This window comes from Hoplias malabaricus, chromosome Y (genome assembly GCF_029633855.1).
Source record: "Hoplias malabaricus isolate fHopMal1 chromosome Y, fHopMal1.hap1, whole genome shotgun sequence".
Taxonomy (NCBI): Eukaryota; Metazoa; Chordata; class Actinopteri; order Characiformes; family Erythrinidae; genus Hoplias; species Hoplias malabaricus.
This window is the reverse complement of record NC_089820.1, coordinates 13,833,894-13,859,577: the sequence shown is the minus strand read 5'-3', so window position 1 is coordinate 13,859,577 and position 25,684 is coordinate 13,833,894. Positions and strand designations below refer to the sequence as shown.

At 36.6% G+C, this 25,684-nt stretch overlaps 1 protein-coding gene across 14 annotated transcripts in view; it reads right to left on the bottom strand.

Moving 5' to 3' along the window:
- The window catches only part of LOC136678044 (calcium/calmodulin-dependent protein kinase type II subunit beta-like), a 73,265-nt gene that overhangs the window by 39,652 nt on the left and 7,929 nt on the right, over positions 1-25,684 (bottom strand). For 10 of the 14 annotated variants that reach the window (XM_066655819.1, XM_066655820.1, XM_066655824.1 and 7 more), the window contains exons 3-5: positions 13,081-13,140; positions 12,815-12,869; positions 9,985-10,050 (exon numbers count right to left, since the gene is read on the bottom strand). In XM_066655819.1, coding sequence (XP_066511916.1) covers positions 9,985-10,050; positions 12,815-12,869; positions 13,081-13,140 — 181 coding nt within the window. Of the gene's footprint in view, positions 1-4,631; positions 4,705-9,984; positions 10,051-12,814; positions 12,870-13,080; positions 13,141-25,684 lie in introns of all 14 variants that reach the window. The other 4 variants (XM_066655832.1, XM_066655831.1, XM_066655823.1 and 1 more) reach the window with 1 other exon arrangement.

Sequence of the window (25,684 nt, the reverse complement as noted above, 5' to 3'; positions counted from 1 at the left end):
GTGCATTCGTGTCATCAGGTAGCATTATCAAAAGTCATACAAACGAAACCAAAATCACCTAGAGAGTGGACTGACTGTGTAACATCTATAATGCTTCTGTAGATTTCAATTGCTTGAGCTGTGCTACGGAGTTAGTGAAGGCTAGGGAGATAGGGCAGTGTGCCTATGGAGAGCTCTGATAATTCATTAATTCTAATCTATCCTCTACACTTCTCCATATACAGATCAATAGGATCTAACTACTTTACAGAGTACTGCTGTATAGTTCAATACAGAAATCAGTTTAGCCAGGGACTCAGAATTTAGTAACAGAAGGTTTAACAGAACCACTGATTTACTAACCAGGAAAAGCACAAACACTGGGTGAGAACAGATTATTATCTGTCACTGTAACAGATGCTGTTGGTTACACAAAGAAAAAGGGTTGGAGAGATGAAATTTGGTACAGGGGAAAACACGTACGAAAATGGACAGGTTACCATATATCTATATATGACTGTATAGATATATCAATACAAAGACTGGAAACGGTCATGTGAAGTTCCTTTGCATGACTCTGTGTGTGTGTGTTTGTGTGTGGGAGGTTGTTTACATGCGCAGTGTGGGGCAGTAACAGCGCACACATGCATGTGAGCTGGTTGCTAGGAGACCACACTGTGTCGTCATGCGTCAGTATAGAGGGTGCTGTAGTGCTGGGGGTGCAGATTGTAGCTAGGTGAAATGTAGAGGGGTTTAAAAACAAAACAAAAAAAAAAGTTTCAAAAGCTCTTCGTTTTTGGGCAAAATTAAAATAATGTTGTTGTTAAAAAAACAACATATTTAACAGTGTCTACTATATATATATATATATATATATATATATATATAAATGCCTTTCATTTTAAACAAGTCTGTTCTGGGAAGCAAAGAAAAATATCACATTGCAGCAGTAAATTTACAGGACAGTAATTTGGAATAGGTGAGATTTTTAAACTATACATAAATTTGAAATAGACAACAATACATGCAGCATTTGTCTACATTAATTCCAGTAAATTCACAAAATCCTAATAATATACGCTCAAAGAAAATCTTTCAGAAACCAAAATATATGAACATGAATGAGGTTTTAAAAAGGTAGAGATAATGATGTCCAATGGTTTTATAGCCACATGCTTCCATCAATGTAATATAAACATTCATTCATTCATTCCTTGTCTGTAACCACTTATCAAGTTCAGGGTTGGGGTGGGTTTGGGGCCTACCCGGAATCACTGGGTGCAAGGTGGGAACACACAATCACACGCAGTACTGTGCAGAAGTCTTAGGCACCTAAGATATATCTATATATTTAAACTAATTCCTTCTCAGTAAGAGTGTTGCATGTATAAAGTTATATACAATCACAGTAAATACAAAAAAAAATAATAATATAAAACAAATTCCCCCATATTTTATTAAAAAAAAATGTTTTTTCCTATAAAGTAGTAAAGTGTGAAGGACAACCTTTAGATCAGATTCTCCTTGATTGCAGGAAATTGTTAACTAATGATTTTAAATAATGCGTGCTATTGATTTATTAACCACTAAAACTAGGTATTGGATGATAACTTCAAATAATACAGACTGCCATGAGGAGAGATTTGGAAGAGAGTTAAACCAACACATTCACACACACAATATCACATTCACTGGAATAATGTTGTTTGGTTTTATTCTAATGTCAGGTGTTATTTGTTGTTTGTTTGTTTTTTTTAGCAAATAAACACTTTCTGTTCAGACAAATAGCTTTTTAAATCTCAATCTCTGGTGCATAAAACTTTTGCACAGTACTGTATACTCACTCACAACTCTGGGCACTTGTGAGTCGCCAATCCACCTACCAACTTGTGTTTTTGGACCGTGGGAGGAAACTGGAGCACCCGGAGGAAACCAAGACACCGGAAGAACATACCAAACTCCTCAGTCCAGAGTGGGACTTGAACCCACAACATATGTTGTATATGTGCTCCAGTTTCCTCCCACGGTCCAAAAACACAAGTTGATATATATCTCGCTGGTCAAATAAAACATGTATTTATAATAGTAACTTTGCAGGGAAAGGAAAAAAAAAAAACTTCTAAACTTTTCAATGGAATCAATGTAAAATGAAGTTTAATGAAGTAATATTGGGGCATTTCTAATAGATCATTCGACATGAATTTTTTACACAATACGAAAGACAGCTGCTGTGTTTGAATAATGTAAGATTTTATATATAGGAGGGTGGGAGAGAGAGAGACAGAGAGACAGAGTCAGTCTCTGATTTACTTTGACTGGCATGGCACTAAAGACCAGAGCAGTAAATTAGAAGGCTGTCTCTTCCAATGCATAAATACTGCACAGGTCGTACCACACAACAAGTGTGTGTGTGTGTGTGTGTGTGTGTGAGAGAGAGTGAGAGAGGAAGACAAGAGCGAGGCAAAGGCAATGCATAACCAACATTTTTGAGCCATTTTTTCCACCACCCATGAACCCATAACCGTGAACCCATGTATGCTGATATGTGTGTAGTATGCAACCTATATAAAATGTTAATGGATAGGAATATAAGTGCTGTAAAACACATTTGGAATGTAACTGTACATACGGCATGTCCTAATTTCATGATGTGTAAGTGATTATGAACACATGAAAACGTGAATATGAGTGTGTGTGAGTGTATGTGTGTGTATATATGTGTGTGTCTGTCTGTCTTCTCTCTTCACCTCCCCCACTGTCAGCTGTTGAGTGCTGCGGCCTGCTGTGAGGAAAGTCTTTGGGGTGCTGCAGCAGGAGGACTGTTACAAATGTTACTGTGTCAGGCCTCAAGGCTGGTTCGTACCTACTGAGGACACAGAACAAGCGCACGGCCAAGGGGACGTAACTGCAGACAGAACAGCCGGAATCACTGTCCAGTGTGTTTGGCTGTAAATTGTCATGAACTTACATGTGCAATGTATTAGAATTTTATCTACAGAAACTATATTTCAAAAGAACAGGAGGTATGAAGCCAAAATTTAAAGAGGCCATATTCATGTTCTGAAACAGAGCGTGCCGCCCCACATGGTCATTTGAATAAGTAAAATGTTACTTTGCATTTTTATTAAGGAGAATGTTTATTTCTGCAAAACAAAATGTTTATTTGTAGTAAACAGGAATCCAACCTGCACAGGCAAATCACAATGGATTTGAAGTCCAGTGACACCTCAGCTTGGCCGTAAAAGTATGAGGTCACCAGGGACAGTGGTGTAAACAGAATGAACATAGAGCAAACCGAATGCCCCGGCACTACACCCATGCACCATGCCATGTCCACATGTAGATACGAACAGCATTTAACCTCCAGTGTTATTTTCTTTAATGAAAACTATGTCGAATATTTAGTTGATTACCTATTTTTCACTAGGAAAACTGGATGAGAACTAAATAAAAATTATCATTTGACAAAAATTGCACTTGTGATATAGCAGCAGATACAGCTTTGCACCATGTACCTGCAGTCGCTCGTATTAACTCGATCTGTAAGCAGCTTCTGGGTCTAAGCCTACCCGGAATCATTGGGCACAAGGCAGAAACACACCCTAGAGGGGGTGCCAGTCCTTCACAGGGCAACACACACTCACACATTCTTACCTATGGACACATTTGAGTAGCCAATCGACCTACTAATGTGTTTTTGGACCATGGGAGGAAAACGGAGCACTCGGAGGTAATGTTTATGTTTATATCATATTTATATCATACTCCACAGTTTTGAATCAAACAGAATGACATTCAAAGTATTCAGTACATATATCTATAAGCCAGTGTCAGAAAGGCTCTTTCATTTAAGTCATCCAAAGTGGGGTTTACAGCACACGTCTGTACATAAAAACGTGAATTATTGTGACAAATGGAGAGATGAACTCACTCCGTGAATGTGTGCGTGTGTCTCTCTCTCTGGTGTATTATAGTAATGTATAACACACACTCTTCTGCCCCAGCCACCAAATTATTCAACAGATAGCGAGGCAGAAGGATAGAGAGAGCATCTGCCACCCGCTTTGGAAGAAAGAGCTTACTGGAGTCTGCAAGCTGCTTTAATAATGGCAAATTCAGTCATTTTATTGCTGAGGTACTCAAGCTATTTTTATGATGCATAGTACTCAGCTTTGAAAATAAGCCAGCCTCCAAATAATTTAAAGATATTTATGAAGCTAGAATCTTTTTAATTGTGGTTATGTAAACGCAAAAGTACATTCTTCAGAACATTAATGCAACTTAAAGTTGGATTCTAATAAACAACACAATTATTTCCCCCCCACACAGTAAAAGAAAAGGGAAAATTACAAAACTAACTCAAAACAGAAAGTGGATTAAGGTAAATAATCAGTCTAAACCAAAACAAACTGACAGGTCTAAACACATTGACAAAAATTCAACACAAGTGCTGTGGTTAGGAAAAGCTGAACTGATGTACAGAATAAGGACACTGGGACTGGGTTTGGGGAGGCAGACGACGCAAGAACAAAAGCTCGTGATGCCACTGACAGTCTGACAGACAGGCAAGACCCACAGACGGACAGACAGAAAGGTGCAGGCAGTGACAGACAGACTGACAGGCAGAGAGGATGAGTGAGCTACATACTAACCTTCAGGTCCCTGTGCACTATGTCATGTTGGTGAATGTGATTGACACTGTCTAGAATCTGATGGATACAGTGACTGTGAAGACAAAAAACAAGGGAGAAAAAGAAGAGGGAAAGGAGATAGAGGGACAGGGGAGTGATGGGAGGGAAGGAATGAGTGCAAAGGAAAATAAAAAAAAATACATAATGGTGAGCAATGGTGACAAATCAAAATTACATAAAATGGAATGGAATTCAGTACAGTGGAACAGAATGCAATAAAAATGAGGATGAGCAGGAGGAATTGAACAGAGATCAGAGGTGCAGGGAGGATCAGAAGAATGGAGAGAAGAGTGAAAGAAAAGGAATGAATATACAAGGCAAAAAAGTGGAGGAGAAAAAAAAAGATAAGTGGAGGAGGTGAGGAGACAAAGCATTTTCAACATGATGAGACACAAAACCAACAACAGCACACAGCCTGACATGCTTACAACAGAGAGAGAGAGAGAGAGAATGCAAAATTTAGAGAGAGAATGCTAATACAGGAAGAAATGGTGGAGGAGGAAGATTGGAAGAGAAGATTTAAGTATTGTATGTGTGTGTTTGTGTCTCTAAGGCAGTAAGACATTCATAAAGGATTAAATGTGTAGTATGTGTGACAAATTACTGGAGCAGTGAAACAGCCTGCAGAAATATCTCTGTCATACACACACACACACAAAATACAACAGCAACCACATTGTGAATCCTCTGATTCCTAACTCATTAAATCTATGAGGAAAAACAGGATTATACTGAAGGTCCTGAGCTAAATCACACGCACACACACACACACACACACACACACACATACACACATTCTGACAATTGCAGAAGATAAGTTAAGGGCTGTTACGAGTACTTGTTTAAATCAGATTTGATTTATATTTCATAATTTGGCAGATATTTAGTGTTAAATATAACAAATGAGGCTACAAAGACTATTCAATATTTGATTCATCAGGCCATTTCAGTTCCATAATTACACTGTTTCAACAGTCTGACTGGAAGGTTTTGTTCATTGGCAGTGCCTTTAAAGAAAAGAATCTGTTCACTATTTCTGTCAAATGTTATTTTTATACTATTTGATATTTTTAAATGTTGATGTTGAAAATATTTGTAAAAATCAAATATACAATATTCACGATCCTAATAATAACCTAATGCCCATTCAAACTACAAGATCAGAGAACACAAATCACTATAATTACTCATACACACAGGCTTCGGTCCGTTCTTTAGCACACTGATGACAGAAACAAAGCCATGAGTGACACTGTTTGACAGAAAGAAAAATATACAAAAAAGAAAGAACGAAAAACAAAAAGACAGAACAAAACTAGAAGGAAGGAAAGAACAAAAGAAAGATCAAGACAAACTCAAAAAAAGTGGAGAAAAAGATGAAGTCCTAATTACAACAGTTAATTGGCGGCCTAGTTCTACCTCTCTCTGAGGACAGAGGACAAGAGAGAGAGAGTGAGAAAGAGAGACAAAGACAAAGAAGAATGGGCATAGAACGAAGAAAGACAGTGAAAGAGGGAAACAATGGGACGAAAAATATCTTACCTCACAGATTATTAAATTATACACTAAGAATTTCAAAATGATTTAATGTATTATTAAATCTCAAATTTCATCATGATCTGTTCTCATTCCAATTTTTCATTTTTTGCATGACATTTTCAGTAGGATACTGTATCCATTAATGTCACTGGAGGAACTGTTAACGCATTAGACACTAAGAAAAATATTCAATTTTTTTTTCGATGTTTCCATTTGAAAATAGACATTAGAAGCATACACCAAACATTATAAAATAAATCATCACCCTCAGATTTAAACTTATACTGAGGGTCGGAATTTGTGATCTATTGGTGGAACACAGCTGTCTGACTGAAATTATCCTGTGGCATTAAGCACTACGTTATTTAATACTCGCAAAACACCTGCACGTGTAACTACAGTACACATTTACATGCACATAACGGACCAACTGGGCTCTAGCTCAATCTAAGAAGTGGGACAAAACCTAGATATTTAATTGAGTAAATAAATAGCGAATAGTCTTAAAATAAACATTTTATAGATATAAAATTGTTTTTATAAATAAAACATTTTTATAGATGTGCTGGGGAAAAAAATAAATAAGTAAAAAAAAAAAATCGCACAAGGCTTATCCAAGGCAAAGCACTTGTTGTTCATACATTTATATCACTTTCAATATGCTGTGTTCTAGCCATGAAATGAAATAATGTAATTCTAGACCAGAACAGGACTCGGAGTAGGGGTCAGCCCCACACGGGGATTGTAAAGGTATACTCACACTTTGCCTGACTGCACTGTACCCTGCTGAAGCATGATCGTCCCCCTTTCACAAACCCCCGCTCGTCTCCACTCACATTACACGTAATGTTCAGGGCCTGTGCAAGCATCACCCTGCAGCTTTCTGTTTAGAATAAAGATGCCTTTTGCACAGCACAACGGAATCCATGATTGTACATATGTTGTGGCTTGTTTGGAATCTTTTTATATATTTGTTTATTTATTTTTTTGGGCCAGTGATTCTCACATGCCTTATAGATTTCTCAATTATGCAGTGCAGTGATTTTCTGTTAGTTGTACAGCAAGCAGACACATGGTCCTAAAATTTACTAAATTCTTGTGTGTTGTATTCAGTTCTTCCTGCTAGGGGGGGGTGATACGGCCCTAAATAATATCACTATATTTCAGGGTATTTTGGTGATAAAGATATTCTTGGCGATATGAAAAACACTGAAAAATATTTTAATAAATTCAAGAGCACACTAATGTAACAAAATAAATGTTTTATTAATATTAATTATATTCAGTTACTTATTTAAATAATATTAATAATATTTTTAGTATGAATAAAATAAAAACATTTAAAACAGCCAAACAACAAATGTGTATAACATTTGCTTATTTTGTAAAAAACTTTAACTTTTGCTGTTCATTTTGCTGTACAGTGGTCACTGACACCACGGTCATGTTCTGTGCCTGGGCACAGTTAGCAATCACACTGTACTGTGTACCATACCTCAGTCTACCTCTCCAGTGAGCCCGGGCACAGATCAACATACCGTTCCCCAGTCACGGTACCAAGTGAACACTTGTGCTATATGAACTGGACTTTGGGGCTCAAACATGCTTGCCCATGGTACAGATTACATAGTGTGTGCACACCCTAAAATAATTTCCACAACAACAATGACATCGCTCTGCAGGCATTTCAGAACACAAAATTTATCTCTTCTGAAATTTCTCCTTTACTGACCATTACAAGAATGACTGAAAATCTGGAGGCAATTATTTTTGTATTATTTATATCTCACATGTACAGTTTAATAAAATCACAATATAAACCTGGGAATGTGTGTCGTTACACACGTAAAGATAAATCTATCTGTGCTGTTTACAGCAATATGTCCTATTAAGAATAGCATTTATTTTTTTGCTAATATTGAACCATTGATAAATATGCTTATAAGTGCTGATATTGTCTAAGTCGTATGCACTGCTGCCAGACTATGGTGCACATTAAATCTTTTGATGTGAAGTGGGTTGTAACAAATCAACCAGCCAACTTAGCCTGTTACATGATACTCAACACCACACACACCCAGAGTCTAGTGTCAGCTATACTGGACAGTTGTCAAAATGAGGTTCTTAAAAGAAGACTGAAAAAGCAAAGTCAAGAAAGACAGACAGAAGCTTCACCCACACACAGTACTAATAAAACATTGACACACTCATAAACATAATAAACATAAATAGAGTATAGTTTTAGTATTCATTCACACCCACCCACCATAAATATATATACATATATGTATTATGTCTCTGAAAATGCCAATAGATAAATATATAAAATATAAAAATCGGGGCTACAGCCACTGGTCTTTGTGTTAGCTTTGTCATTACAAATGTAGTTAAATTTATAAAAATCAAATTACAGTATCCCAGCATAATGAGCAAACATCATTTCTTCTGGAGACGTTTTCCCAAATCTGACATGGATCCAATACAGATATAGTGGAGCATATTTAATTAACACCCCATCTAGTATAGCGTGTGCCTTATTGACCATCACAAAGCATGCCACTGATTCACTAACATAATTATTGTTTGCAGGATAACATAACACAAAAAAAGTATTTAGTAAGTTATGCATGTAATCTAGGGTAGTATACAGCCTAAATATGCCTGTTCTCCAAGGGACTCCTTTGCATATACTCCCCACCACACACACGGCCCACAATCATACAACATGCTGTGAGGCTGTACAAGCTTGTTTTCTAGCATCATGGTGAAGATGCATGGCTGTTTCCAACATACTGCACTAAACAGGTTCAAGTGTTCACTTGCTATACAGTGAATTATACATTGAAAATAAGGTTATCTAACCACAAAAAAGTTGCTACAAAAGTACATAATTGTGTGTAGAGTACGGATCACTCAATTTCAATGCCTTTTTCTTGACCTGTAGAATGTTGTGCATATATGTTTGTGAGTATGTGTTTTTGCAAAGGAGATGGCTGAAAACATGTGGAGGAGAAGAGAGAGACAGTTCAATTAAGAGCAAGAAATAAAATAATAATAATAAAAAAAGCTACAAACATAAATATATATTGCCTTTCAGACCCTGAGTCTACTATAGCCTGCTGATTTTGTATAAGCTAACACTGTTGAGTAAAAACATTCACGGGCTACTGTTTTAAAAAATTATCTAAAAAAAATAAACAAATAAATTTTTTTTTAAAAATTTAGAAATTTAAAAATTTCTTGCTTTAATTAAAGAGAACGTATCATTTCTTAAGTTTCAAAATCCATCCAGTCCTTTTATGGAAACTAAGGTGATATTAATCCACCTACCTATAGTAACTATGACCCACACAATTACCACAAAGCCCATCAGAAGAGATATGTAAAATATATCGAAAAACGCTATATCATATATCCTGAAGGCACTGTACCATAAATAGCCAGTTTAATTCTAAGGTTTACAAAGAGGTTGGAGAGTGGGCATATAAAATATATGTTGACTATTTGTGGTACATCCAAAAATAATATACAATACAATGGATGATTATTGCACCTTTAACTCTATAAATGAATGAAACTCATGTTTCACATTTCAATACTAAAACTGTTAAAACATGAACCAGTGTGTGAATGTGCACTAGTGATGGTGAATAGAGAGACCAATCCAGATGAATGATGGAGGAGAGAAAACAAAGGGAAACAAGAGGAGAAAAAGACAGAGAGAGAGGATCACGACAGCAGAAGAGGAGAACAAAAAAAGACGAGTGCTGCATACCTGGCATCAGCCTCACTGTAGTATTCCCTGGCTACAATGTCCTCAAACAGCTCTCCTCCCGTCACTCTGCAAAACAGAGAAACAGCACGTTTGCATCAGACTCTGACACACAAACACACACACTCATTATTCAGCACTAGTGAAAAAGGTAACTTGATAATTAAATGTGAACAAGGGGATACTTTCAGAGTAGAGGTCTGTTCACACTTTTAAAAAAATTAATAAATAAAAAAAAAAAAATATAGTCACTAAAGCCTTGACATATGAACTCGAAAATGCCAGGTGTTGCCCTTTCACATATATAACATGGAGATTGCGCGTCAGGCGCCTTCTCATAACTACAAATATTCAGCGTGTCTTAGGCATGGGGCGACAACTCTGCAGCGTGTGCAGTTTATATGGCACAAATTCACTGTGAATTCTCTGCCATTTTACCAGCTCTATTCACACATGGGCTCACTCTGACATTACCCAGACTTTGCACTATGAGTCTGGCAGGATAAAGTCCAGGTAATGTCCAGTTATTTTACATGTGTGAAATGAGTATAAATGATAAATGATGATTGTGTGAAAAAGAAGCCCTGCATTATTTCCATGGAAACAATAATCCACCATGACAGTTCTAGGTAAATCTCATTCTGTTATGTTAGAAAAACAAGATGATGTTATTAAATGATTGAATGGAGAACTACTAAAATTGTGAGATAAAAACCTCTAAGAAAATGAAAGCAACTGGTGCCATCAACATGACTGTTAACACATCATGGAATGTTTGTGTCTTCAGTGACACAACAAGGACTTAGTTAAGTCAAAGCAGGGTTGCTGTGAATAATCAATTAGAAAAATAAAAAATAAAAGAAGGGGATATTATACCAATTTGTCCACAAATCAACAGTTCCCTGAGGTCTTAATGAAACATCTGTGACATTCTTGGTCAAAATACCACAAGGATCAAACAACATAACACACTGATCCCCTGTCTAAAAAGCACATATTGCTTTAAAAGGTGAATGAGCCTGTTTTCTCTGACCACAGCACCCCACAGTGAGAAACAATTGAGCAGAAGCTCTGGATTTTAGCCATTTTCGCTCCGTTTTTTCTTCCCCACCATTATTTTCATTAAATATATTTACTTATTTCTAGAAAAGTGGGGATGCTGAACAAAATTTAAATAAAAACAGAATGCAATAAATTGCAAATAATTTAAACTCTAAATGGAATTTAAAATAGAACAAAGACAAGACCTGTTTTTTGAAAAATATATTCCCATTTTTAAGTTGATGCTAGCAACAGATTCTAAAAAAAATTGTAGACTTTGTGAAAAACAAACAAAAACAAATTCTCTGTCCGGTAAGCTAGGTTTTCTCCATCTGTCTGCTAATGGCAGAAGCATCGGCAACAAATAAACATCTAAAAATTGAAAAGCACAAACCAAGATTAGAATATTCTTCCATTCCCGCTCCATAGTTGGGTAATTATGGCCTTATTTTTGCTGTTTCAGATCACTTAAGTTGGAAATATTGGGAGATGGCTAACTGCATTATCGAAAGCACTACAAAATGAAACAACTTGAATTACAAATTAGTTTCTGTGGTAATTCAAACAGTGAATAAAAACTTACAGAAAGTTCAGCCAAATAAAACAACAATCAACTTCTTCCTCAAACACACGATTCCACTTTAAAAGACGTAGAGATTATGAATGTAAACAAACCAGCGAGAACTGCCTTTACACAGTTTACACTGCGCTAAAAACACTAGAACGGAGACCCAGAACTATTGAGCGTTTGAAATCCTATAAAAAAAAATGCAATAATTATTCACTTTCAAAACTACAGCAACTGGCCTCCTCAGTTGCCAAATGCTTAAAGAATGTTGTTAAAATAAGAGACGATACACGGTAAACACTGTGGATCAAGTTGCTGGCATCAAATTCTAAATGGGCAATTCATTTTCAAAAGACAATAAACATTCTCAAATATAAATCAAAGTTCAGTCTTGTGATTGAAGACACTCGGATAAGGAGCCAGGACAAATCTAAAGGATCATGTTAAGTAAAGAGCAGCAAAAATATAAACTCGTTTTTACTGATTATGCAAACCACAAAAACCTAACAGGGCAGGTTTATTACACAGGTTTATGGGTTGGTGGGTGCACCCAGATAAATGTGTTTATGCATTGAAAAACTGAGTTTCTTATAATCTGTCCCATTTTAACACAACATGTAACTTCTTTATAAGGTTAAACGAATGGGTAGCACACAGAATGCTCCAATCCCACCTGTTGATTCATTTAAATCTGAGCAATGTGAACAATGTGAGCAATGTATAGCACATGATAAGAGTTCACTACCAAAAATGAAGTTGTCAATCCATTTACAGCCTGAAGTATGCGCTACTAATGGCCTATAATCCAGACAAACATTAACGTAAAGCAGCTCTACAAACGACCACTTGATTTTGAATTCTGTAGCCTCTCCAGAGTTTATAACAGATTCAAATTATGCATGGGACACAGGCTCTCACCCACTTACTATTAAGATTTTAACACTAAACTTTTGATTTCCTTATTTGGCATTAACCTACGCTGCCTTAATTCATGCTACTTTTTTGTATGTTGTGAATCATTTGTTCAACATTCATGCTCAAAAAGAGTACAACAATATCAGAGTCAAAAGAGGAATAAATCGCCACCAAAGCCAAAAATAAAGTAAGCTTTAGAAAAAAGCCCTCCATAAGAAGGTGTGAGAGTGAGAACAATGCACAGCTTACAGAGAGCACTTAAGAGATTCTGCATGCCAAGAGTCTTAAAACTGAGAAGCACAAACTTACAAGTCAAAAAGCAAGTAGTGGAAGCCTTCCTCTGATATGCTGTCATGAAGTCGAACTGTAATAGAATGGATAATTTATTACAGACATCTACAGACAACTAATTTAGTGCATGAGTGTAAGCAGAGCTGAGAATCTAGGGCTTTAGTTGAGCTTTAAAAATCTTACCAATACAGTTATAGCAGTATAACAGAAAATAGTCATGCAATTTATGTGTTTAATAATTTCTTGAAATGTTGGTAGGCATCTTTATTACACATAACACTTACCAATATTTGGGTGCTTAAGCAATCGACAAATTCGAGCCTCTCTCTCGAGCTTCTGATGATCTAGAGAGAAAACACACACATGAACACACACACTAAAACAATAAACAGAGAATACTTTGTGATATCCATGAGATGAGAACTGTTTACCCGTGTGTGTGGAGTCTGGGATAATGAGCAATTTTGTGAAAACAGTAAATCATCTAGTTATGAAAGTGCACAATTAAAACTGAAGCTCATTTAATATTTTCTGAAAACATTTAAATTTCATTATATTCAACTGGTAAAGCTCAGAACTCCCTGCTTTCAGCATAATACGCTATTAACCAACAATATTGTCTTTACATTACGCTGGCTGTAAAGCAATAATTCTAGTCATAAACTTGCATAATTAGGGTTTCTCTGATTTCAGAAGACTGGATGTAAAATTCACAGATATTAGCTAAAAATATAGCTGTTTTTATTAATCATTAACAACTTAATTAAAAACTTCTGTAATTTAGTAATGATCTTGCTACTTGGGTTTGTGACACAGACATTTCAGGACCCTGACAGATAGGCCCCTAGGTTTTTCACCACTATCTTAAAAATCAAAACAAAACAAGCATAAACACTGATGATATTCTCAGTACTCATAAAAGCAGAGAGCAATGGGAATGTAATGACTAACAGACTGTGTTTCACTGACAGGGCTTGGTGTCTGAAGCAGAATGAGTATATTATATTAATCCTGCAGGAAGGAAAAGGTCACAGCACACCACCCAGTCCAGGCTACATTCACCACATACACAGAGAGAGATCTCTTCTCTCCATTTCTCATATATAACCTGCATAATATCACACTGATGACTTCAACATCAGCCAGTCTGTTTGCCAACAAAACATTCCATACCGAGCTCTCGCAATAAAAAATGATCTAGCTTAATAATGACAGAGAAAATATAAATCACACATGAGAAAACCAGAGAAAACAGCTGGCAGATTTAGAACAATATGTCACAGCTGACACAAGAATATTTACTGAATCGTATATAATATATACATCCCAAGTAATCTAAAGTATATATTAATGTATATTTAAAATATTGCTCATATATTAAACCTTCAAATTTGTTCAAATTATTGCTACAAATAAAATTTTACCTTAATATAAATTTAAGATATTTTCATAACATTTTTCTTTCTAGTGTAAAGACTAGAAAAAAGTAGTGGAGAAACATAATAGACAGATTTTCAGATTGGTGTAGTCTGCCAATTAGGCAATTAAGCCTTAATACTGAAACAGGATATTGTTGAAATCAGCTGAAATTTGACTTGAAACTTTAAAACTATCTGAGATGTGAACAGACCCCAAAGGTTATTTGGAGAATCTTAACTGTACCCCATGCAATATATACTGTGGCATGTTGCATATCTTCTAACATCCCATATTCAATTTTCACTACACACAAAGATTCGACATTACACTGACATTTTTATACTCTGTTATATTGGTTATTGGAAAATCGGAGAACCGTAAACCCTATCCAGCGGGTCCAGTCAATGAAGGGATTTGGCTTCAGAGACCCTTAAAAAAAACAAATACCACTTCTGTGGTTTTGTTTTGAAAATTTGACTTGGTGGGGAAAGGTTTAATGTTTTTTATTGTAGGCTGATTCATTAAAATTGTTTTGGTCAATATGTTTTCATTGCTATAATCAGTAAAGATGTGAATAAATAAGTGCAATATATGTGCAATATATAACCAAATTACAGTCAATTGGAATTAACCCTCTGCCAAATAAAATTTTAAAGTAGACAGTAGAAAGGAGAAAGAACAACAAAATACCAATACTTAATTTATAAACAAATAAATAAATAAAAAGAGTTGAAAGTCTTGGCACAAAGTGCCTAAGTGCCAAATCACTTTTTGGCTAAAGGGGTAAAACCAGGTGATTGTTTATTTTGGCTCTCCAGAAAAGAAGAATTTCTCTGAAAATATCTGAAAAATGTAGTTAAAAATAAATAAATAAATAAGTTAGGACTTATTTGAAAAAGGTTTTGCAATAAAACCACATACTAATCAATATCATGTAAAACATACCGTTTATGGATGTTGATTTAATCATTCATGAACAGGTTATGAAGTGCTATGTAGGCAACATTTATTTAAATTACCAAATTTTCTCTGAAGAAAAACATGTTAAACATGGTCATTTTCTGACAGAAATAAAATTACAGAGGAGCCCCAATAAAAAAAAAGAAAATTACCCCTGGATCCCAGGGATATTTAATCCTGTCCATAGATGGCTGGACAACTTTCCTCTTTGAGACAATTCTACACAAGTGACTGAGTGAATGTGTGGTCTACAACAAAGAACCAGTACAGGCCTAAATGCTAAATCCCTACAGCTCTTATGCTGGCATGGTTAGGGCCCACATTTGTAGAGTAACTGCAAGTCGATTAATAAACAATACATTGACTGACGTCTATTAAACAGTTTTAAATACAAAACAGAACCTTACTGTGTTTACTTCAGTTAAGATGGACACTGTTATAAAAATTGTCTGTGAGCAAAGCTGTGTCCATCTCCTGCTCTTATCTCTGCTTACTGCACTCACTCATGTATAAAGCATTACAGCTCTCCCACTCTTTCACCTCCAGCTGATCTCTGCCCAGTGATCATGACGTGAAAGTGTGTGCGTGCGTGCACGTGAGCATTTGAGTGTGTATATAACCTACATCCACACTTATCTCTCGTATTTGAAATCTGCTTGTTACAGAGCCAGCCGGCAATAGCAGGCCTGATGCAGAGCTGACCACACACAGTCCACCCCTAACCCCCCTTATCTAAACACTGTGACATTAAAGCCAACTGGGCAGTGAGAGGTCCATCTGGTCCAGTTGAAGATGCAGCATAGCCACATGTGGCCAGGGCCCAGCACTAATGCCTGCTGGAGTCCAAACCAACAGCCTGTATTACTTCTTCACAACTCCAGTATGTTTTATGTTCCCATATTGTATGCAAAAGCTGGTCATTTGAGGATTTTCTAACTCAAAATATTAACACATACTCTACAGAACACATTTCAACACATTTTGAGGCACAATTACCGTCCAAAAATCAAAGGGGAACCACAAGGTGTAAAAAGTAGAAAGTAAAAAATAAGAAACATTTTGGATATGGCTCTTTCAAGATTTCCTTCATTATATACACTACCAGGTGTCAAGTGAGCTGGTGTAGAATAATGTATTTGTAAGAAATGCAAGCCTTCATGACATATTATTTCAATCTGAATATATTGTATAGTGGAGTCAACACTAAGCTTAAAATTTGCTATGCAGAAGTAAATCATTAAAAAATATTATGAACAAAAAAAAAAAAAAAGAAAAAAGAAAATCCATGGCTCTTCAACCAGCTTCATGACCCAAAGGAGTATAAAAAGATATGTGACTGCACTCAGCTTTTACGTACGTGAGAAAGCATTATCATCACCCGGTGTGAAAATTGAAGCTTCAGACTAAATGAAGCCCACAAAACAGCTCAAGCAATTAAAAAGGGCTCAAAGCAACACAGACGTCACTGAAGGTCCGGGAGCTCAGAAAAGGGCGGAGTTAAGAAAATAAATAAATAAACAAAAACATCCCAGATGCACTAATGTAACTATAAAATATTACACATCGTGATACTAATAACCCTTATGAATAAGCCACAAAACATGGCACAGCAGGGCTCTACAAATACCAACCAAGAACTCGCTAAAACCACACCACAATCCTGGCTTGGGTTCCCAGCTAAGAGCTTCCAGATTTGGGCCCCATGCCTAAAGAGCAGAACTAAATATTTTCTTACTAGATGGAAAAAAAGGCATTGTTCTAGAAGACGCAATTGCAGGATGCCAAAAATATCCAAATTGTTTCTATAATAAATATCACAAGCATTGTGTAGATTTAACTGGACTTTCAAAAAACATGCTTATAAAATACATGTGCTTCAAATGAAGCATTGGATTAGCTTTTAATATGCACAAATCAGCCATAAAACTATGACCACCTACTCATTTCTTCAATCAGTGCCCATTCTCTTAGTTCCATTGACCATAAACAGACATGATGTAGTTCTATAATCTACAATTACAGACTAAACTCTAGCTGTTTTTACTTTATTTGCCCCAATTTCACCCTGTTCTTCAAATAGTCAGGACACCCAAAGGACCACCAGAGAGCAGATGTGGTTTGGGTGGTGGATAATTGACAGCGCCACAGTGACAGTTGCATGGTGGTTGGGTGTTACTGTGTGTGCTGTGCTTTTGTGAGTGGATCAAACACAGCAGGACCTCAGTGTGTGGATGGTGTATTATGGACTAGTTTAGCACATAGACTCTTTTACTAAAACAGCCATGCTGTTGCAACCCATGCAGAACATGGACTGACATTGTCTTACTGAAATAAGCAGGTCCTTCCCCAAAAAAGGTTATATATATATATATATCTGTGCTTTCACAGATTCCCCAAGTCTCTCATGCCATGTAAAGTAATGCTCCTTCATACCATCACATATTCTGCACAAAGAAAAGTGCATATTATTTGAATAGGAATGTATCCCAAGCATAAGCCACTCCATTCTTCCCAACCACTATTCTATAATACGATTCATCCAAATACCTTGTGTTTTCGATGAACCAATTTAGAAGTATTTTAGAGCGGCTCAGTGCTGATACAGAAAAGAGATTAATTTTGCATACATTAATGCAACCCTATTGGGGGACGTGGGTCTAGCGGATGCATAAACACTTATATTTCAACTTAATGTAAACCATACTAATGTAGGAAACATGATAACAGACATTCTAAACCACAAAGCAAAAAGCAGCAGAAAGTACCCTCCTCAAAGCATGTCGAAACCATCTACAGTGCTGCGGAACCTGTTGCTAATGATTTTGAGAAACAGCAAGCATCAGCCAAAACCCATGCTGGGAGATATTATATAATGGAGAAGAGAAACACATGAGCAGATCTCAAGATAAATGAAGGGAAAATAAAAATCAGAGGAACAAACAAATTATCCCAAATTAATCGTTCATATCTATAAGGACAATTAGCATGCATAGGAGCCTAAATGGGACACCAGTCGGAGTGTAGCACAGTTTCCAGTAGGCTGTGGGGAAAATGAGGTCATTCTCTACTGGAGCTAATACACACTGCTGCTAATGCACACTGGCCCTTTACAAGCTCATACAATGGCATAAGATTTAAGGTTTAGGCCAGAAAAGCCTGTCCCAGATAAGCAGAGATGGCACACTGCTTTATTAACATAAAATATGAGAAAATAACTACCCATTTTTTGTGCAGATATTCAGTTTATAATTTTAGGGGAAAATTTTACAGTATTGATAATGACAACATTGCACTCCACCCATATTCAAGCACTCTAGTGTAAATAAATAAATAAATAAATAAATAAAAGCCCCCAGAAAGCTTATTTGGGGTCAGTCAAGGTCTTGTTAGCCCACGCATATACCGTGACTAGTGAGCTCTCGGCAAAACATGGCTTTGCTCACCAGCTGTGAGCCACAGTACTCTGCAAGAAACACCCTGGAGATTGAGATTTTAAAGAGGACAATGATCTATGAAAACATTGGAAATCATTAGTTGTGATTTGTTCCCCTAACAGGAACTGCTGGCTTTGGAAACCACAACAATAGGTTCTTTTGTTGGCCATTGTTCCAAGGAGCATTTGACCCTCTTAAGAAGAAGTAATGGCATCATTTTACAAGCTGCTGTTGTGAGTCAGATATAAACAAATGTGATCTCAGCTGTAGCTTGGAGGTTTCACAAGAGATTAGTTTGCTGGAGGTAGACAACTCTCTGACCAATAGGTGCCCTGCAAAAGTTACAGGTAATATTTACTTCCTACTCAGCTCGCTTAGAACCAAGTACCAGATTTGCATAATGGAAAAACAAAAGAGCTGATTAGAGCTGAGTTTAGTAGGGTCCATTCAGTAGAAAAGTGGCAGTTTTGTTCATATAGAGTAGGCTTTGATCACAACACATGGGCTTTATAAGAAAAACTTTTTCTGTCAACCGAAATATTACTTTGAGACTTGTCTTGAGAATGTCTAAACATCATTGGTTTGGGTTAGAAAGCACATCCATCCCATTAGTACATTATAAAAGATTTAGCAGTATTTCTGTAGCCTTATATGACGCTGACAAACTCTTATACCCCAGTCCAACTCTCTCCATCAAATAAACAACTACATAAACAAACACGCACAGCTCCCACCCACTGGCCATCACTTCATTTGATGAGTGCTGACCTTAAATGTCTGACTGCAGGGCATTCTCTACACTATACACATACTGACAGAGCTGTCTCAGTACACGCACACCACTAACAAAACACACACCACTGTAGCCCCTGGATAACAGGACAAGTAGCAAAATTTTACCCACTCTAAAATATGATGGTTCTATAAAAGGTTCTTTAGTAAAGAAAATGTTTCTATACAAAACCCAGAACACTTGAAGAACCTTTTGCTTGAGTAAAAGTGTTCGTTGCATTGTGGAGGGGTTTTTCAGACTGATGGAGAATGTGTTATAGATGGTTTTAGAAAAGGCTTCTATGTGGCACCAAGAAGGGTTTTTCTATTATTACAATGGCAAGATTGTTACAATTAAAAAAACACTTTTGGTGCCAGATAGAAAAGTTTTCTAAAAAAAGATGCTATATAGAACTATTTATAGCACATTCTCCATCAGTCGGAAGAACCCCTTCACAATACAAATCATGTATTCAATCATGCAAACGGTTCTTCAACTGCCCAGGGTTATATGGAACCATTACTAGAGAGAACCTTTTACTATATAGAACCATTTTCTTTACTAAAGAACTTTTGTAGAACACCATTTTTAAGTGTTGTTTGACCGTTCAAACTACACAAAGATTTGTCTTCAAATAACATGCTGCTCGCTTGCTGTATGTTGCTATGACTAATTTTGCAACTGAAGACCAGGCTTCAAATACATCTTTTAAATGGCAAGTTACATTGATGGCTCTGTTGATAAAACTTATTTCCACCTACTGCAATGGCATGAACTTGTACATCACAGGAAGTGTGAACAGAATCTGAAGTTTCATTTATAAGCAAAACTCAGCTCTAATTAAGTAGTATCAAAACTTTAACAGGCAACACTGGACAGTATTGGAAAAAGATCTTGGGGAAAAGAGAGAAAACTAACAAAGAGAAAACTAACAAAAGCAGCAGCACAGTAAACAGTCCCAGTTCTACATAAAACAAGATTCAAGTTGGATGACTGCTGGTGCCTACAATCTCAGAGGAGCTGTTGCCGTTGACAGAGTATGAAATGAAAGATTTATACACTCACTGTTGTTCTAAGTACAGTCTCGAATGAAAATGATGAAATAAACCTAGCTGTTTACACTCAATCTACAACAAAAATGCTCTGCTATTGTAAATTAAAAAAGTAGTATATTTAAAAAAACATTTAAGCAAATAACGGATTCAATTTAAAAGGGCACTTTTATTTTTAAAGTGAGCCACTCTAGAGCTGCGTTCCAAACCCTTGGCTGCTGGCAAGGTAGGAGTGTTCTAGGTAGGACTGTCCTATGAAGACTCCTTCTTAGTAACCTAGGCCACACAACTGGAACAGTCTAAGGTGGCTGCGTCACTGGAAAGGTCTTATCTGCCTAGAGGCACTAACAGGAGTTAAAATAGACTGGATTTGCTTATTAATATTATCCTGCAAGACAATACTATTAAAAATGTGATTAAAATTCTTTTTTCCCCAAACTTAAACACTCAAACATTGCTGGGATTTGTAAATAATACTACTAAATAAAATATATGCTTTCTATGGTACTGTAATAAGCCAATTGGCTTATTAATTAAATATGGGATAGAGAAATAGTTTAATTAATCAGTTAATTTACACTGTACAAGATAAACTCTGCTACCGAAACTCCTGAAGCTATTTGCCATGTCTTTTTTATTTTATCCATATGTGCGCAGAGAATTGTGGGTAACTGGGGGCCAAGAATTATATGTCTAATGCGTCGTCCAAATCGCACGGAACGCAGGATGCATTTCCCAGCTGTATACGAAGAATCCTTCACATTGGAACGGCCTTCTATGATATAGTGCCTAAGAAATGCAGCAGTGCTTGGCCACAGCCTAGGCTTTAGAGGGCAGCTTATTTCTGTGTAAGAACTCTTCAACATGTAAAAGGTCTAATTGGTCGATTTTCTACCTTGTTTTTAACTGGATAAATATTAGGGCTGTTTTCTCTGTTTCAACATGTATTCAAGTACATTATTTAAATTGTTTGGTTTAAATGTTTAAACCCTGAAGAAGGCCTATGTGCCTAGAAGACTAATGGCCTATGTGTCTAGTCCTCTTTTCCCTTTTGGAAAACATTGGAGTCTGGTTTTGCTTGTCCTGAAAATAAGAGCAAGTCCTGCACAATGATATCTCATCTGTTGCAGCACATATTGTGTTAGTCATCCTCTAGTCACAGGATGCTGTTGGCTGGGTATTATTGGCTGTTGGACTATTCTTAGTCCAGTATTAATACTGATTAATTAAAAAAAAAAAAATAAAAAAAAAAAGACATCCAGTAGCACTGCTTTGTCTGATCCAGTCATAACAGTTATAAAGCAAACAAACATACCACTACCATGTGAGTGTCACTGCAGCTCTGAGAATGATCCACTAGGTTTGTGTGTGTGATATCAGTCATTAATTATTCTAAAGGGATTTACCATCCTGTTCTTTTTCCAGCCTATTCTAACACGCTTGATTCAGCTAATCAGGATCACTGATCAGTTGTTTGAGTGGATCACAGATGGAGCAGGAAGGCAGGTGTCCAGGATTTTGATCCGAGCTGCTCAAAAGATAACTGCTGGAATGTAATGAGGCTTGTTTGTGGTTACTGCTGGTTTCTTCTTTTGACTGATGACGTTGTTTGAGAGCGTGCTGCCCGGGCCATGGATCCTCTCTGTGGTTCTTGGTGTCAGATGAGCATCCCGTGCTCAAGGCATGTTACTATGCTTTCACATGCTAGCTTGCTAGCGCTAGCACACACACACACACACACACACGGAGAGAGAGTACAGCTGCCGAGTGCCACAGCTGCCTCTACTGCCAGAGATCACTTAAAACTCTTCTCTCTTTCACTCGGGCAATCACTCATATTCGTCAAAATCACCCCATCACACTGCCTCTTTTACAATCAGCTTCATATTCCATCTCCATAACACATCATGCTGCACAGTTCATTCCAAACTGTCGCTCTCTCACTCCATCATTATCGTTTTTCTTCTTTTTTTTTTCCTCTGTCAGTTTTTCCTCTAAATTTCTAAAGTTGTTTTTTTTTGCATGTATTGTCTTAGATGTATACAAATGTGGGCCTATTCTTTTGATGGAAAACCAACTTCCAGTAATTAGCAAATAATCTGTAACCAGCAAGCCTAGAATCAATAACACAACTCAATCTATTATTGTTACATTATAGATTATTAAAGTCCTGTAATCTGGTAATTGGAAGAAACACACATTTCAAACATAAACATACTATCTCTGTGTGTGTGTGTATATATGTGTGTGTGTGTGTGTGTGTGTGTGCGCGCGCGCGCGTGTGTATATATCTAATGAATAATAAAATTAACACACAAAGGTAAAAAAATATATATTTTAGTGTGTCTTTTAATTTAGTTAAATATCCTTTTCATGTATAAGTTTTTTTTATTATTTGGTGAAGAAATTGATGCTGCTTTCTGTAATGAAATTGCAGTATATATTTAAACTGTACAGAAATTTACAAACTGTAAATTTTGGGAATATATGAAGGGGAAAAATTTTATTTAAAAGTGCTTTAGTTCATTTTGATGTACTACATCATGATAACAATACCACAACAACTCTAGTAACTCTCAGTCAAGAAAACTCTCACTCCACTATCCACAAAAATCCAGTACTTCCAAATCTCTCCTCCATTAGCCTAGTTCTTCAGCTTACCACATCACATCCTCCTTTTTTAAAGGAGGATGAAAGTCAGAGAAGATGAAGAGGGGAAAAAAGAGGGGAAAAAAATAAATAAATAAAAACCAACAAAACACCCACACATTAAGCTTAAGCACTCTGCATTTGGCTCCACTTTTAATTGCTAGTTGGCCAATTTATAAAATACACTGTGTAACATATTTTTACTGCAATATAATACATTAAAAACCATTAACTCTGACCAAAGGTGTTGATACAATCTGCCTTCACATGTATCTGACACCTATTGGTTGTATTTTAATAGAACAAATTCTGTGATGCATACAGCAGTAAAATGTCAGCTAAAATTTCATGATTGTGTCATGTAAAGCATTGACCAACAAAATCAAAATTCACCTACCATTCCCCTAATTATCATCAAGTGTAAACCTTCAGCTCATTCACACACCCTCTTTAATAGTATGTTGCACTGATGAACACGAGCATTATCCATGTTATCTACAAAGAACGGTCAGTATCATATGGATCCTATGAATGCCCAAATGTCCAGGATAGTTTTAGCTGACAGTAACACACTGTCCCAGGGAAATAATTTTAAAGAAAACACATGGCTGGTGTTTTAAGAGCTGTGTGTCTGCACATATGTGATCGACTGACAGCCTCCAGACCTACTGCCAGGGCCGCTAGATAGCAATGTGCAGTAATGGTATCTTGACTAAGAACTTAAAATTTTCTTGGGAACAGGTCCACCAGTCCATGTGTCAGCACTCTAATCATTGACTGAATTATACCACACCATATGATATTCTAAACCATTTTTCCAAATCAGCTGTTCACTAAAAGCTACAGGAGTCAAAATGCTTTTTTGCCACAATGAACAGTGAAGGCTGTCAAATGCTTGGCAACACCTGGCAAAGCAGCTGCAGGGCTCATGTTACTCACAGGGTGACATATTTACACCCCTGTCCTGTAGGATGCTGTAAGAAAAACTGTGCTCGGAGTCTGTGTCACTGATGCGGTATTTGGCCTAGGTCTTGGCTGTAACCGCTACCACTGAAGCATGTGCGGCTGACCGGCAGTCATTAGAAAACCCCAGCACCTGTGAGTAATCAGTATACTGCTTTAGAGCTCCAATTTTCTGCTACTATGTAATTATAATATCTGAATAATTATTCTGTAACCTAATAGAGAGACCAAATTTAACTATGTACAAACACTTTAAATGTCAAATCAAATTATTGTGCATTTTCTGTCTGTCATTTGGGGAACATACAAAAAATTAAGACTCAAGACCATGACCATCTGCCATCTTGCAGAGGGTAAAGGGGATTGGCATGTATAGAAGAAGGCTGCCAGCAGGGCTGTCACGATCATGAAATTTTAACTGACGATTATCTGTCATACAAGTAAATGCAATTAACGATTTGTCTGGTTTTTTTGTTTGCTTTTTTACACCCCCAGTATTGTGATAGGCCTTTATGCTTAATGATAACATAATAATGTGCACACACTATTATGGTAAAGAAAGTCAGTTTATTGAACAGTTTATTCATAAATATGTGTAAAAATATTTCCCCCTGTTTTTAATTAAAATTAAAATTTTATGTTTGAAAATTATATTTGCAATATCTCAAAATAAGCAAAATAAATCAAATGTACTATGGCTTAAACATGTGTTATTTACTGGTTTGGCATATTCTGGGCAAGGAATACTAAGGCTATGTTCACACAGCAGGTAAAGAGGCCCAGTCATATGTGATACAGATGTGTCGTTCACGTGGCTGTGTGAACAGCACAAATCGCATTGAATCTGACTTTTTCACTTCAGCTTTGGGCCACTTTCATATAATCCATGACCATCTCTGGAATTTTGAGGTGTTTAGGAGGTGGAAATTGCCAGGTCAAAGGATTTCCCGTTTAGTAAAATATACTGTGAAACTCCTGAAACAGGTTACTATCTCTCATTTATGAGAAAATAAAATGGAAATTTGTATAAATTTTATTATTTTTTAAAAATAAAACAAACAAGAGAAGACCTTTTTTAGTAGTTCTATATCAGTTTGATATTGTTCATGTCAGTATGAAGCTGTATAAATGTGGAAATATTAATCTCATTATGTCGGTGCTCGTCGTCATCTCTTTAGAGACTCGTGTTAGTGAGAGACCCGGGAAATTTGCGCTTAGAGTTAAAGAAAAATCAGTTCACGTTTTATTACTCAATAGAGTCTTTAATTAATACTCTGTTTCTGGAATAAAGAAAAGGGAGGTTTTGTGACACAGCTCTGCAGTAAAACACCAGTCCGGTCCCATTCCTTCATTTAAAAAAAAGTTTTTTGTATGAAACAGACGGACATTTCCTTCTGGTCAGCGCCTGAAGCATCATTCTTTGTGCGTGCGGCTCAGTTTAAAAAATCTGATTTGGTCACAAAATCACATTTGGTATACTTTTACCTGTTGTGTGAACGTAGCCTAATATACTCGCCCGAGAGCCTCTGAAATGACCAACTGCCGGGAAGAATCTGTTGATGCCGTTGGCTTCCCAAGTTCAGCGAACTGCGGTGGTGGATCCGCAGATGATTTCTCAGGTTTGTTTTATTGGCACTTT